Below are 15,693 nucleotides of genomic sequence, written 5' to 3' on the forward strand. Positions count from 1 at the left end.
TTGAAACAAAAATTTTAATAAAAATATACTTATCCCAGTGAAAATGATCGTTTTAAATGTTATTTAGCACAAAAAAGACTAGTTTAAATATTTTTAGTACAATAAACATCATGAATATTTTACGTGGCATCTCTTTCCAACTGTCAATGGCCGCTGTTGAAATACAAGAAAAATACAGAGAAACATAAAATTGTAATTTTATGAACACAATTTACTTTTTTACTACACTTGCAGGAGTTTGGTGATAAACAAGCGAGCATTGGATTGATGCTACTCCTCGCTTATAAAAACGGTGATTAAAGAAATTTTAATAGTGAAAAGATTAGTGGCGCTCATTTGTGGTACAAAGATCCAAGAATTTGGACAGTTTTATACGGTCAAATCAAACTAAACACAAGCAAGAATATACCACCTTTTAACAGTGGTGTTAATTGTCTACTATTTTGATTGAGGAATAATGGTACGTTAAAAGTCTTGTTAATTCATAAAAACATATCAAGCGCCAGCTAAAACGTTTTAAGCTAAAGGTTATGTTAATTGCCCAAAACTTTTTTCAACAGGAAATACAACAATTAGAAATACTTTGTAAGCAGCTGTATGAGGCCACCGATTCAGTGATACGATCAGATGCTGAAAAGGCTTTAGTAGCTTTCGTGAGTAGTCAAGATGCACTTCCCAAATGTCAAATGTTATTAGAGCGCGCCGATTCTAGCTATGCACAGTTATTAGCTGCTACGACACTAACAAAATTAATACAAGGACTGAATTTGGAACAACGCATTGATATAAGGTTAAAACAATTTTAATGCCCTTAAAAGATCATATTAATGAATATTGTATTTTTCTCTGCAGAAGCTATGTATTGAATTATTTGGCTAATCGTCCCAATTTACAACATTTTGTGGTACAAGCACTTGTTACACTTCTTGCAAAAATTACTAAATATGGTTGGTTCGACATGTATAAAAGCGAATTGATTTTTCAAAATCTTTTCGAAGATGTTAAGAAATTTTTACAGGTAAATACTTTTATCGGTATAAAAAATGAAGAAATATGAACTTCAAATATTATTAATAATAATTTACGATTTTTAGGGCTCTGTAGAGCATTGCACAATCGGCGTTCAGATTTTATCGCAGCTTGTTCTAGAAATGAATTCAATAATTGAGGTTGACGTTAATTTGACTTTTTCGAAAAATAGAAAAATCGCCACTTCGTTCCGCGATCAACAACTTTATGACATTTTTTTACTATCCTGTTCTTTATTGGTCACTGCTCGTGACAACAGTAAAAATTTAAATTTTATGGATGAATCCCAACAAGCGTTCGTATAAAATTTTGTAATAATGCAATTTTAACAATGACAATAATTCATAAATATATTTCTCATATCTGCAGACTAATATCACATGTTTTGCGATTAACGAAAAACTGCTTAAGCTTTGATTTTATTGGAAGTTCAACGGATGAATCGTCGGATGATATGAACAGTGTTCAAATACCAACATCTTGGCGACCAGCATTTTTGGATTCTAATACATTAAAGTTGTTTTTCGATCTTTATCAGATACTTCCTAATGGTTTAGCAAGCTATTCACTATCTTGCCTCGTACAAGTATGTTAAAAAAAATGAAAATAGCTAATTTCACCTTCAACTTATTTCTTTGAATAGATGACCTCAGTACGTCGGTCCCTTTTTAATAATTCAGAAAGGACAAAATTTCTTACACATTTAGTAGAAGGAGTAAAAAATATTCTTATGAATCTACATGTAAGTTTTGTATGTAATGTATGCATTGATTTGCACTTTTTAATAATTCAAACACATTGCAGGGGCTTAGTGATCCCGATAACTATCATGAGTTTTGTCGGCTATTAGCTCGACTTAAATCAAACTATCAATTAGGTGAACTTATAGCGGTTCCCTGTTATCCGGAAGCAATACAGTTGATTGCTAAATTTACAGTTCAATCGCTACAGGTTCGTAATATTTCATTTTATATTAATATTTGTTATTATAATTATAGTTAGAAGCTATAAAATAACTATTTGTTTTTTTAGATGTGGCAGTTTGCACCCAACAGTGTACATTATCTGCTCACGTTGTGGCAAAGAATGGTGGCATCTGTACCGTACGTTAAATCTCCTGAACCACATTTATTAGGAACATACACTCCTGAGGTGACAAAGGCTTACATTGAGTCACGTCTAGATGCTGTTCCAGTTATTGTTCGTGATAATATGGAGGATCCTTTGGATGATTTGTGTATGGTTCAACAACAATTAGAGCAATTGTCTGTGATTGAACGTTGTGAATATGACAAAACTTGCACTCTACTTGTTCAGCATTTTGACCAAAAGGCTAGAGAGTATGAGAATTTGCTACAGACGCCTAACGCCAATCCCATGGATATCACAGTTCATGAACTGCAATTGACATGGCTAGTTTATATAATTGGTTCAGCAATTGTTGGTCGGCTCACAGTTAATTCTAATGATGACCATGATACAATGGATGCGGAATTAGTGATAAGAGTATGTACGCGTTGCATTTTATACAGAAAGGTTTTATGAGAAACTAATTTCAGGTTTTACAATTAATGAGTTTAACGGACGCGCGTTTACCACAAGCAGGCTGTGAGAAACTCGAACTTGCCGTTTTAAGTTTTTTGGAACAAGTACGCAAAATGCACATCACTGAACAAACACAAAAAGCAAATGTTTACAAACGACTGAGTGAAGTCTTTGGTTTAAATGATGAACAAATGCTCTTAAGTTTTATTAATCGCAAAATGTGAGTAAAATATACTAACATGTATAAATCTATTAAATCCGATAGGGCAACATCACTAAATTGATCTAGGTCTTTAATATAGAACGTCGTAAAGTGCAGTGATCTTTGATTAAATTTTCAAAAAGATCTATCTTTTATACATTTAAGCCATCTACTCAAAACAAAAAGTTACTAATTACATTAATATTATCGTTACTAAATATTTAAAAAAGAGAAACTAAGTCAGTTTAGTGTGGTTAAAAACTCGTTTTAATGAAATATCCTAATTGTTTATGTAATGAATTTGTAGATTATTTCCGTGACACTTTGTTTTACCTGTTTCACAAACCTTAAACTATTGGCAAATAAGAAAAACAGTTATAATGCTTTTCACAAATACAAAAGTTTCCATACAAAAACTAGATTTTCATCGATCAGTTTGTAGGGCACTATAGTAGTCCGATTTGAACAACTTCTTCGGAGATTATACCTTAGCGCTAAACAGCCCTTTTCAGGATATATAATAAGGGGGAAATTTGAATATTTATCGATTTATAATTAAAACGAGACAATTTCCAACTTGCATTGCAGTATAACTAATCTTAAGTTCTGGGGTCACTCTGAACAAATCATAACTAAGACACTAATGTTGCTTTCGGACCTGTCAGTGCATTTTAATTCTGTTAGAAAACTAGCAAAACTGGAGGAGGTGCAATTCATGTTAACCCACCACACGGTCAGTAGATGAGTCATTTATATTATGCAAGATTTTCTTATAACATTCATTTAAACATTTGCTAGAGTGAGCATTTTCCATTTTTGGGCACCAATTCATCTTTATCGGAAATGCGTTGTCGCACAATGTTCTACACGTCGCTTGGGCGTTTGCTTATGTTCGACTTAGGAGAAGACGAGGAACGTTTCTACAACTTTTTAACGCCTTTAACAAGTAATTGTAAAATAATATATTTATTAACTGAATCATTGCAAGTGAATCTACTTGAAAACTTTATCGCATTTAATACATATTTCGCATAAATAAATTCTAATTACCGTGTATTTGTGTTATAAAAAATTTACAGATCAGTTTGAGTCCCTGGGCACAGTGTTAATGGATTCTAATAGTTTTCCCAACGAGGAAGCTAAGAAGGCAATTATTGGTTTGGCTCGAGATTTGCGCGGCCTAGCTCAACCTTTAAATGCTCGTATACCATACACAATGCTCTTTGAATGGCTGTAAGTATCTTATTTAAAGTACTCAAGTGTTCCAGTATCACCCTATTCAAATTGTAATGAGAAAATGTAAATAATATTTGTTTCCCCTTTCTTTAAAGTTATTACGCGGACTATTTGCCTATCTTAATACGCGCGGTAGAGTTGTGGGCCCATGACCCAGCCGTTACAACACCAGTACTGAAGTTGTTCGCCGAGCTTGTGCATTGCCGCACTCAACGTCTGCAAGGCAATGTATCCAGTCCAATGGGAATTTTGTTGTTTCGAGAAGCGTCGAAATTAATTTGCATTTACGGCAATCGAATATTGCATCTAGATGTCCCCCGAGATCAACAGTATCCGATGCGTTTGAAAGGCATTTCAATTTGTTTTTTAATTCTTAAAAATGCCTTGGGTGGTAATTATGTAAATTTTGGCGTATTTAAACTATACGGTGATGACACACTTGATAATGTCCTGAATATTGCTGCGAAACTTATTATGTCTATACAGCAAAACGATTTATTGGTTTGTATTATTAGTATTTATACATTAAACATTTTATTCAACGGTATTAATTACGTTTAGGAATACCCAAAATTGTCTTCGGCATATTATGGTCTGCTTAACTGTTTGTCACAGGACCATATAACCTTTTTGGCAGGCTTGGAACCGCGAGCATTTGTTTATATATTAGAAAGCCTTTCAAAAGGTCTTTCTGCTTTAGGTAAGAAAAACTATAAACATAATTATTTAAAATTATTTGTAATAATTATTTTGTACAAATCAGATTCAACAATTTATATTAGCTGTTGTTCCATATTAGACAGTATCGTATCATATATATTTAAACAATTGCAATTAAAAGGTACGTATGAGTTTTGGTTTCAAATAAGAATTTCTAAAATGTATTTGTTTTCGAAAATATATATCGTATATTTTTAGTTTCAACATTCCCAAACAAGAAGTTACGAAATATAACTCCCGAAAATGTACAGTTCCTTGAGGTACTTGCTAATCTCGGTTACCAAATTATTTTAGATTCTTATAAAATGTAAACTGTCTTCAGGTAGTGGAGATGAACTCAGATTTATTGCAAAACATGATGTCCACATTGTTGAATAACGTCATGGCAGAAGATTGTAGGAATCAGTGGTCGATGTCACGCCCTCTTTTAGTACTCATTCTCCTATATGAAGACTATTTTAGGTACGTGCCATTCATCTAGTACGCATATTAATCGCTATGGATTAAGTAAATTTTATTACAGATCCTTAAAAGATAACATAATCCGTTCGCAACCATTGGATAAACAACAAACAATGGCACAGTGGTTTGATGATCTTATGGTCGGGATAGAACGCAACGTTTCTAGCAAAAATAAAGAGAAGTGTGTGATTTGTATATTAATTATAATATATATTGATATTAATTTCTTCGAATTTTAGATTTACGCAAAATCTCTCTTCTTTCCGTCGTGACGTTGTTAATTTACCAAAATCATCAAGTTATAATACAGGTTCGTATTAAAAATTTTTAACTAACCTAATCCGTGCAATTAGCAAAACTTGCCACAAAGTTCTTGATAGCTGTAGAGGGGCAGATATTATTTATCTATTTAACTACATTTTTGTTTGGATTTAGTGACCCTTACGCAGTGTAGTCTTCCTTTTTGAAATTCTTAAGTTTAATAATATTAAAGTAATATTTTCTCAACTATAGCTTAAATTTTAAGGAAAATGGAAAGTAGTTATAAAATATTGATCGAGGCTAAAGGAGTATAAATTTCGACCAGTATTGTTTCAATACTATCTAAGTCTATACTAAGTAAATTTAAAGAAATACCCGGTCAACGACTTGCAGCCAACGGTAAATATTTTTCTAGTTCTTTCGATATAAGCTTTTAAGTTGAATTAGGGTTACTTAATATGTAATATGCATTATTGATGGATTTTGAGCAATCTATACCAAAATGTCTTGGACAATAATCTATACCAAAGATATCATGTCGAATGATCAAGTTTTCCGTACAAGAAATTATATTTATTTTATAATTGGGGGTTTCCTCATAGTCTCATAAAATTATAAGTTATAACGATCCGAAAACAGCGTTCAGAGTTGTATTTGCGTAAACTTATTTTAGTATGCAACCCAACAACAAATTTTTTAAACTAGTATAAAAATGTATGATTTTACGATTCTTTATGACACGTTGTGAGTGCCCCAAATAATCCGATAACAGGAGGTTCGACAAATGAACAGAGGTAAAAAACACCTGCACAATGTGAGAGCGATATCTCAAAATCTAAGAGATTTGATTGTGGCAAGCTTTCACTTGAACTTATATGAGAAGAGTAGTTGTGGTGCAACTGTATTATAAGGATGCCTACAAATGGCAGTGCCTTGTTTAAAGCTAAATTTGAAAATAAACTAGTTCAAACTTGTAATCGCTAACTTCTCGCAATATCTTCTCGAATATAAATAATACAAGACTAAACAACTTTTTTGATTATATATGATCTCAAAAATCTTCAAAGTCACATCAACTTCGTGGTAGATTGTTCAAATTGTCTCTTTCAATGTTTAACCATTTATGAAAATTACAAAAAGTGCAATAATTTTGCATACTTTGAGGATGGACAAAAGTTAATGGCACAAGAAATTCTCAAACCTTCATATACCTTGCAGACTTTATATCAGTCCAGTTTAGTTAGCTAATGAAACCTTTTTATATGTTTGCGATCTTGCTTTTGATATTTTGTTTATAGCTGATATGCTTATGTAAGAATAACATATGTTAGATTGATATAACAGGCAGTTTCTGCAGTTCGAAAGTCGTTTGTTGTGTCATAACTGTCTTAAAAATAAATATATTTTAAGGCATTCGCATTTTAATTTTATTTATATTAATTAGCAATAATTGACATTTGTCAATTAACTTGCCTTTCCCCAAAAGAGGGGGTCACTCTTAAAAAATTCTTTATATATATACATATATGTACATACATACGAGAACGCATCAATTCACGTATATATTTATTTATTATTTATTTCAGTTAATGTTATCAGTTCAGTTAGCGATATCAATGATTTTTTGCTCAACGAGCTCGAGAAAGAGTACATGAGAGATGATGACTAAATATTTTCCAGGACCTTTGGGAGGGTAAATTTAAATCACATGCTTATTAACGGTTGTAAGAACTAACAATGCCTTTTTATTGTCCAATAACTATTAAGTTCAAGTTTTTCACATAGTATTATTAAAAAATAAGGCTTATTGTTGTTTGAAAATGTTATATTTTTACCAATAATATTTCTGTGCAAACAAAACAACCGGTAATGTCATGTTCGGTTAGAATTTAGTTACAAATTGGTTAAGTTCTTTTTATTAGAATAAATAACGGCAATTGAATTGAAACAAATAGATCTTCAAAACCTGGGAAAAAAAACAAAATATTACAAGTAAAAATCAATAAACAAAAAGTTTTTCGAAAACGATATTTGAATCTGTTTATAAATCTTAAGGGTGTGGAAACATTCAAAGTGGAGAATTGTAATGCTGCATTAATATCAATATTCATCATCAAGATGAAAAGAAGAAGTGCTTTCATGATAAAAAAGGAAAAGAGGATAGGTTATGAAGAATAAATTAGGAATAAAAGTCAATTATTTGGAATCACGAATGGAAATCAAAGTATACAAAGAATACATATAAGAGTATTGCTAAGCCTTTTTTATGAACTTAGGTGATCATAAATCTGAGATAAGTGTTAAGACTTATATTAGTTTTGATTACAAGTGAAAGAATACGAATACACTGTAAAAATATATTTACACTAATACCGAATTTCTGCCAGGAGCAAATATTATATACATACTACTATATTAAATGTATAAAAAAAACTAATTGATTTCGTTTCCATTTATTTATTTTTAGATAATGCGTACCAAGTATATTCTGAGACCAATTATTCAGTTTCAGTATAATAATTGTTGGAAGGAAAACATCTTGTTGACACATTTATTGTCCTGCATTTTTTGAGTTAATTTCGATTGGATAAAAACTTATTTATACATATTTAAAATAGAATATAATAAGGAGAAATCATAAGGAATATATTATTATTAATACATTATTTTGCTGCAACCGCGTGTGCAGTATAGTAGATGTATTGTAACTGATGAAAGGGCTTTAATAGTGGCACTGTTAAATAGCTGACTGTTTGCGATGACTCGATTTTATTTTGCTAACAAAAAAGTTTGTAATATGTTACACGTAACTTGATTATTTTGTACGTGTATAAAGTTAAATTTTAATAAACACAATCTATGTAAATAATGATTTTATTGTTGTGTGGTGCTTTTTTAGGAAGAGAATTCATAAATGTTTTTGGAAAATGTATAGTTTTGGTCACCCAACGAAAGAGGAAATTATTATTTTTGTTTTTGTAATCGACTTATTTTAACGCGAAGATGACAAATAAGCATTAAAAATTATAAAGGTCGGTTCAGACCATCCAGACAGTCGGACAGTTCTTTGATAGGGAGACCTCCGACCGCGCTTAAAAAAATAACCTTAGTCGATCCTACACCGGGTGTCCATAATTCTTTTGAATCGCACTCCTTTTTGCATTCATAAGAACTATGGACACCCCGGTGTTGGACCGATCAGGGTTTATTTATATATGTATAACTCTGGGGGCCATAACATATGCAACTAATTCATTATTTTAGAAAGGAACTAAATATGAGCTACATAAAAACACAATACCCCATTTGAAAAGAAAAATACAATTTTACTTTTTTTCCACGTCTCGCATTTTATTAGTTGTACTAGTATGTTTTTGACCGTAGAAATTCTTCCTAAAGTTTTAAAAAAATTTATAATTTATTTAAATGAGTGAAACGAGTATTGTTTTTGTTAATTTGTTTCAATAGTTTCCCTTTTACTATCGATATCAATTCAAAGTTTGGGTTGAAGTGTTCCTTCATCTCATTTAGTAATAAACAAAACGATTCCTTATTTATACGAAAATAACTAATGAATTTGCAACAAGCATTATTTAAAAGTAATTTAATTGTCAATATAACTTTTATTTACTGGGAGTTAGAAAGTTCCAATGGAAAAGAGTGGTCACGAAGACTTTTTCGTATGTGCACGTTAATTTTGGCCTCAACATTTTTGTCATTATAATATAAATCATAAGTAATGTCCATTCAATAATTCAACTTTCCGTGAGCAATAACTGAATTGTTTTGATTTTTGGTTTAAAAATTTTGTTGTTTAATTATGTGTCAAATTTTAAGCAGAGAACGTAAATTATAGTCAGAGAACGTATATAGTTTACAGAGAACGTTTATAATATGATAAACGTTCTCTGTCACAATTTTCTATGACGTCTAGAGTGCTGCCAGCTCTGTGGTTTAACCATTAAAATGAGTGGACAAAAAGTAGCTGTTGTCTTTTTTAGTCAAATTAACTCTCCATTGATAAATAAAGGAAATTGAATATACATATGTGTACACGTCTCTTTCCCTAAGATATTTTATTTCTGTTTAAGTTTTTAAAAAGTCACAAACAAGAAAAATAGTGTAAATTTTATGTCAAATGGTTGCCCTTTTAACAGCTATATTACAATATACCCAGCTGCTTACTCTTTCTCTTCTTCCTTTTAATTATTTGAACAAGTTAGCTCAGATTAAAGAGAGCTCTGGTTTTTAGAGTACATCAGTGGTCGGTCTCTGGAAAAATTTTCTGGCAACACTAAATGATTACTTCGTGATAGGTGTTGGCCGAATTGTCATACTTGCTGCTGAAGTAGCAGCGGCGGTGACAGAGGTAAAGGCAGAGGCAGAAGCAGAGGATTTTGATTAGTGCCGCTCTCTTCCAGCAAGTAGCAAAATTAAATCAGTAGTAGAAGTTGGGTCCGAGTTAGTTGAATGTGAAAATTCATTGTAGTAGGAATTTTTGAAAACTGAATATAGTGTTATATACTAGATGGCAAAAAGACAAATCTGAAGTCAACAGAAATTTAAAGTACTGTGAATTTCGTTCGTATGGTTTATAGTGCAGTGAAGAGCTAAGGGAAAATGTAAGGAAAAAATTTCCGTGAAAAATTAGTAATAATGGCTAGTGTTAATGAAAGAAGAAGCACCTCATAGTGTAGAGTAAATGCTCCGCATTAAAAGGAGCAGCGCAATGAATGTGCTGATTCGAGAAAATATTTAAAATTGATTTTCTTTTCTCAATATTTTCCTCTCTTTTGCACATATCGTACGTTGATCCGGACTTCTGAATATAACTGGTATGACTGCGACAACCGTTTACACTGGGATTCGTTAAATTTTCGTTCAACTTATTTGGTGTTTCTGCGACGGCATTATATTGTCTCTGCTGAACTGCTTCTCGCATTGTCGTGCTGTCGTCCGTCCTCTGTGCCAAATACATATGTATATTGCTGCTTTGTATCGCTGCTGCTGTCGCTGCCTTCGTTCTCCATAAAGCTCCTCTATTGGTGGTGCGAATTAAAAGCGATTTTGGTGTACCAAAAAAGTAGAGCTAAGCAGAAGAGAACGAAGCGAATAATAAAAATTGTCCAATTTGTCAGTAGAAAAATCGGTTAAAAATTGTAAAAGTGAACTGTAAATAAAACAGAGGGACGTTCTGGTAAAAGTCGTTTAATTGAAGGCATACAAATTGTTCTGCGCTCTGATTAATCCGTTTAACTTGTGAAAAAATTATTCACCGCCATACCATAACCCGAATGAAAATTATAGAAGGTTCAAATATATATATACATACAGCAGCAAAAATAATCGAGCGTAGGGAAGGCAAAGTATTTGGATAAGAGCGACATAAAAAACCAAAGACCGCAACACGAAATCTTTGATTGAAGCACAAGTATTGGAACGCACAAATTTTCATTTAAATCAACATATGATATTGTACCAATAACTATACTACATCAAAGGAAACTGGGATCGCTTTAATTTACACTCGATTAGAAGAGGAGACAAAACCGCACCCTTAATTCATCCTTCTTGTATCGTCAGTGGATAAATCACTTAGGTACATTTTATGACACAGACTTATAAGCAGAGATGAAAAAAAGTATTAACGTTGTTATTTAAAAAAAAAAAAGTTTTATTGTACATATATGCATATATATTTAATTATTAACATAACTTTATATAAATCTTAATTCTACTATACATATACATATACATATAGGAGCTTCAAAATATTAAAAGGTAACACAATTTTATTGTATCAATTGCAATAGCAACATCGCCGAAATGAATGAATTAGATAGCTTAAGACAAGAAGCCGAATCTCTTAAAAATGCCATACGAGATGCACGTAAGGCTGCATGTGACACAAGTTTAGTGCAAGCCGCTGCCACATTGGAACCAATAGGTCGTATTCAGATGCGCACTCGGCGTACTTTGCGAGGTCATTTGGCAAAGATCTACGCTATGCATTGGGGTAGTGATTCGCGCAATTTGGTTTCGGCATCACAGGATGGCAAATTAATCGTCTGGGATTCACACACCACCAATAAGGTGCACGCTATACCTTTGCGGTCCTCTTGGGTGATGACGTGCGCATATGCACCTTCGGGAAGTTATGTCGCCTGTGGAGGCCTTGACAATATGTGTTCAATCTACAACTTGAAGACGCGTGAGGGAAATGTGCGCGTCTCTCGTGAGTTACCTGGCCATGGTGGATACTTGTCATGCTGTCGTTTTCTGGATGACAATCAGATTGTTACCAGCTCTGGCGATATGACTTGTGGCCTCTGGGACATCGAGACAGGCCAACAAGTAACCTCATTCTTAGGACATACTGGCGATGTAATGGCGTTATCTCTGGCGCCAGGATGCAAAACTTTTGTGTCTGGTGCTTGTGATGCTTCAGCAAAATTATGGGATATCCGTGAAGGTGTATGTAAACAAACATTTCCCGGACACGAATCTGACATCAACGCAGTAACATTTTTCCCTAATGGACAAGCATTTGCAACAGGTTCTGATGATGCCACGTGCCGCCTTTTCGATATTCGCGCAGACCAGGAGTTGGCAATGTATTCGCACGACAACATTATCTGCGGTATCACATCAGTGGCGTTCTCGAAGAGCGGTCGCTTACTGTTAGCGGGTTACGATGATTTCAATTGCAACGTATGGGATACAATGAAAGCAGAGCGATCCGGAATTTTAGCAGGTCATGATAATCGTGTCTCATGTCTCGGTGTGACCGAAAATGGCATGGCTGTTGCAACGGGATCATGGGATTCGTTTTTGCGTGTGTGGAATTAAAGCGTTTGCGATTGTACGTTACCCCGCCATAAGTGGAAGATATGTGGATGCAAATGCGGACGGAGTGGATTAGGAATATGAAGAGAGAAATATAGCGATAGTGAGTTACACCTTAAATTGCATTCGCTTTCCACAACTCACCTAGTGATCGAATAACGTGCACCATCGTAATACGGCCACTTCCCACGCTGTAACTCCCCATTATCCTCCATTTTCGGCAGTATATTTAAAAATTTACATACAGTACACAAAACATTCACTAGTATACACGCAAAAAAAAATATATAAACACTCGAACTATCGAAAACCCGGGAAAGGGACACGGGACAGGGGACACTGGACATAAGACGGAAGCATATGCTGACACACGCATACGATTTATATACAAGCTTACATTAAACAAATTATTTATATAAATTATATACATAAAATCATATAAGTTAAAAGTAATGTAAAACTGATATAAAGTAACGAGACCGATAAAATAATGAGAAAAATTAACCAAACGCAACAGAAACAAAGCCATTAAGTAAAATTTGCAGAGACAAAACAAAAAAATAAAAATATGATTATGATGTCACAGTAAAAGAATACTGAATATATGTATGTAACAGAATATCAGAGAAACAAAGCACAGAAGCCCTGATAAAAGCGAAGGCTTTAACTGAGTTAAATCACAGCGAAATCTGTTGAAAACGCATTTACAAAACCACAGCAAGAAAATTAAGTCGAAATATTATAAGGGGTAAAAAATTGTAGAAGTATAGTAAATAATACTTGGAATGAAACCCAATAAGATATAAAAATTTCTCTTATTAAGTTTAAGCCCTAATTTATATACAACTCAAAATTACAAATGATCAAGAAATTAATAAAAAAGTAAACGAATAAATTTTATATATGGCCATATAAGCTATGTAGCAGCAGCTAAAATCATACTTACATACACAAAACGTAAAAATAATGAGAAAGTTAGGAGAAAACTAAATTTAAATAAAAGAGCGTAAAATAATTTGTATATTAAAATATAAACAGTACCGGTATCAGCCGTAGAAATATTACGCCGTTCATACCGCTAGAATAACATACATATATGTGTGTCACACAATTGTGCGAGAACAAAATTAATTTAAAGTATTAGAAGAAAAAATTATGGAAAATAATAAACCGATAAAGAGAGCATTATTAGCATCGGTAATAAAAAATAATAATAACAAATTAGCAACATAAAAGCATTGATATAATACAAATCAGTTTAATAAACGTGCATACCCCACATGTACTGAATTCATATATGTATATGGCCTCTCTTACATTACCATTTCAACGCGGTACGAGGGGATATTTAATAAAATAAGAAGGAATAGATGTTAAATTGACTTTGTTACTCGTACGAAGGAAGCAAACATCTTTTATTATTATAATATGATTGCAAAAAAAGATGAAAGGAAGGCATTATCTAAAAATATGATTTTTTTGTTTGAGCTTGCTGTGATTTGTAAATGTATGGGATGCAGAAACAACAAATATAAAATTAAAAAGTGAAGATGAAACATTAAATGTGAGAAACCTTTGTCAAAACAACAACATGGTCACATGTCAATAATGTAATGTTATCACATCTTTATAAGAAGTTAGGATTTCACTTAACATGAAAAATATTTATATCTACCATATGGAAATGCGTCTTTAAAAATTTTTCAAAATTTTTAGTCCCCGTACTTGTGCTAACATACTTTGATGTGTTCATAAAACGTTGCTACACTGAACCACATACAAAAATACAAAACATACATATACGTACAAAGTAGTTGCACTTGGCGCAAGTACCGTATTGCATTTTATTACTTCAAAACTTTAAATATAGGCAAAAGGGTACAGTAGTAGTACATACGATTTAGATTTTGTTATGGATCTATTCTATTTACGTATTTCGTTGCCCAATTCAGTTACTTGACTCGTTTACAATCATTCATATATACATAAAACAAACTTTGGTATGAGCTACAAATCGACTTTTAAGCACAAAAAATTACCTATTTTAAGATATAACAACAAATTGTACAAACTCTGTGGCATAATTGCTAAGAAATTTAATAAATTATTCAACCGATTTTACCAAAAATTTAATACTTACTCAACTTTTACAAACGCACACATAACACTGAAAACAATCGCAAAAAATATATTTAAAGAATTATCAAATAAAACGCACACATTTATTTTTATTCTATCTAATGTTATTTATTTAAAGAAACATACCTATGAGTTGAAACTGATTATAATTGCAATTAACATTTTATTGCGAACACTAGCTTGTGTAGAATATATTTCTTTGTATGATAAAATGAAAATAAATTTACTTTATTTGTTAATTTCTATATAATAGAATTACGTACATTTATGAACAAAGAATACTTATATATTGAGTGTATCCTATTTGAAGCTCATACAGAATTATTGACGACGACGAAATAATCCACAAATATATTTAGAAGCATCAGTGACTCCTAAACTTATATAATATATAGTTATGTTTAACGTGATCCTATTTTGTCATTTATATAAAATAATTGGAATATTCATATGTTTTCAATTATTGTTTCATACACATATGTATGTAATTGTTTTTTATTTTTATTTTGTTTTATTTTTTATTTAAAGTTATACTGTATTAAATTGAGCTTTAAACATTTTTAAACGTATTTTTGTGTGTTTTGAAATATTGAGTATTGTGTGGTGCTTACTTACCCATATTCGATAGTACCGCATACAAAATTTACGCTGTATTTGTTAATTTTCCTTTGGATTCTACAGTGTAGCATATGTACCTAAGTAATGCCGCAAACCTGCCGTGGATATATTTTGTAATTCTTTTCCTCTTATTATTTTCGGTATTATTTAAAATCTTGGAAACGATTTAATAAAATTATTGATAGAAATAAAAATAGATAACACGTACATTTCTTAGTTCTTCCATTATTGCTATAATCTCATTTTGGTTTAACTATCAGTTGCATTATAACAATCACTCTGATGTCCTCAATAACGCAGTGTAAATTTTTTTGATCACAACACATTGAAATCATATTTCCACATTTTCAAACATTGAAAGTAAAAATAAAATTCAAATACAATTTTAGTTATAATACGGGGATCCTGGATTCAGGAGAGGTGCATGTGTAATGTATTTTATTTTTACATCTGAATAAAAATACGCAATTGTGTTTAGAAGCCAAAATTAAATGTAAAAACAGCTGAATACCTAAATATAATTAATAGTATAAATCAGAAAATGGGAACGGTGGATGTAACGTAAATGAAATAAAAATTTAAAACATCTCAACTCATATTTAAATCTGTAATTATAATTAAAATAAACTGAAATT

The 15,693-nt window shown here is 31.9% G+C and overlaps 2 protein-coding genes across 5 annotated transcripts; both read left to right on the plus strand.

The window, feature by feature from the left end:
• Positions 1-130: 130 nt before the first annotated feature.
• Positions 131-8,327, plus strand: LOC105228234 (ran-binding protein 16). Of its 3 annotated transcripts, XM_011207961.4 has the most exons (21): positions 131-460; positions 561-790; positions 853-1,018; positions 1,095-1,324; positions 1,399-1,615; positions 1,673-1,771; positions 1,834-1,980; positions 2,062-2,535; positions 2,589-2,794; positions 3,365-3,509; positions 3,575-3,722; positions 3,856-4,009; positions 4,108-4,513; positions 4,574-4,712; positions 4,776-4,853; positions 4,931-4,992; positions 5,055-5,194; positions 5,256-5,375; positions 5,434-5,504; positions 7,042-7,148; positions 7,923-8,327. In XM_011207961.4, the coding sequence occupies exons 1-20, from the start codon at positions 458-460 to the stop codon at positions 7,122-7,124; spliced, it is 3,318 nt and encodes a 1,105-aa protein (XP_011206263.1). In that variant the 5' UTR covers positions 131-457; the 3' UTR covers positions 7,125-7,148; positions 7,923-8,327. The 3 variants fall into 3 exon arrangements, with proteins under 3 accessions (XP_011206263.1, XP_049317049.1, XP_019846572.1); XM_049461092.1 differs by lacking the exon at positions 7,923-8,327 and having other exon boundaries at positions 7,042-7,483; XM_019991013.3 differs by lacking the exon at positions 7,042-7,148 and having other exon boundaries at positions 132-460.
• A 1,518-nt stretch (positions 8,328-9,845) lies between these two features.
• LOC105228233 (guanine nucleotide-binding protein subunit beta-1) lies at positions 9,846-15,009 on the plus strand. Of its 2 annotated transcripts, none has more exons than XM_011207959.4 (3): positions 9,846-10,077; positions 10,490-11,054; positions 11,217-15,009. In XM_011207959.4, exon 3 carries the CDS (start codon positions 11,282-11,284, stop codon positions 12,302-12,304), a length of 1,023 nt encoding a protein of 340 aa, XP_011206261.1. In that variant the 5' UTR covers positions 9,846-10,077; positions 10,490-11,054; positions 11,217-11,281; the 3' UTR covers positions 12,305-15,009. The 2 variants fall into 2 exon arrangements, with proteins under 2 accessions (XP_011206261.1, XP_011206260.1); XM_011207958.4 differs by having other exon boundaries at positions 9,848-10,077; positions 11,269-15,009.
• The last annotated feature ends 684 nt before the right edge of the window (positions 15,010-15,693 follow it).

The sequence above is a fragment of the Bactrocera dorsalis genome, unplaced genomic scaffold (assembly GCF_023373825.1).
Source record: "Bactrocera dorsalis isolate Fly_Bdor unplaced genomic scaffold, ASM2337382v1 BdCtg007, whole genome shotgun sequence".
Taxonomy (NCBI): domain Eukaryota; kingdom Metazoa; phylum Arthropoda; class Insecta; order Diptera; family Tephritidae; genus Bactrocera; species Bactrocera dorsalis.

Bases quoted from the DNA above. Each gene is read 5' to 3' on its own strand.
- LOC105228233 (XM_011207959.4), top strand. From the start codon at position 11,282: ATGAATGAATTAGATAGCTTAAGACAAGAAGCCGAATCTCTTAAAAAT.
- LOC105228234 (XM_011207961.4), top strand. The intron at 1,616-1,672 runs GTATGTTAAAAA...TTCTTTGAATAG, and splicing joins CACTATCTTGCCTCGTACAA to ATGACCTCAGTACGTCGGTC. The intron at 4,010-4,107 runs GTAAGTATCTTA...CTTTCTTTAAAG, and splicing joins ACAATGCTCTTTGAATGGCT to TTATTACGCGGACTATTTGC.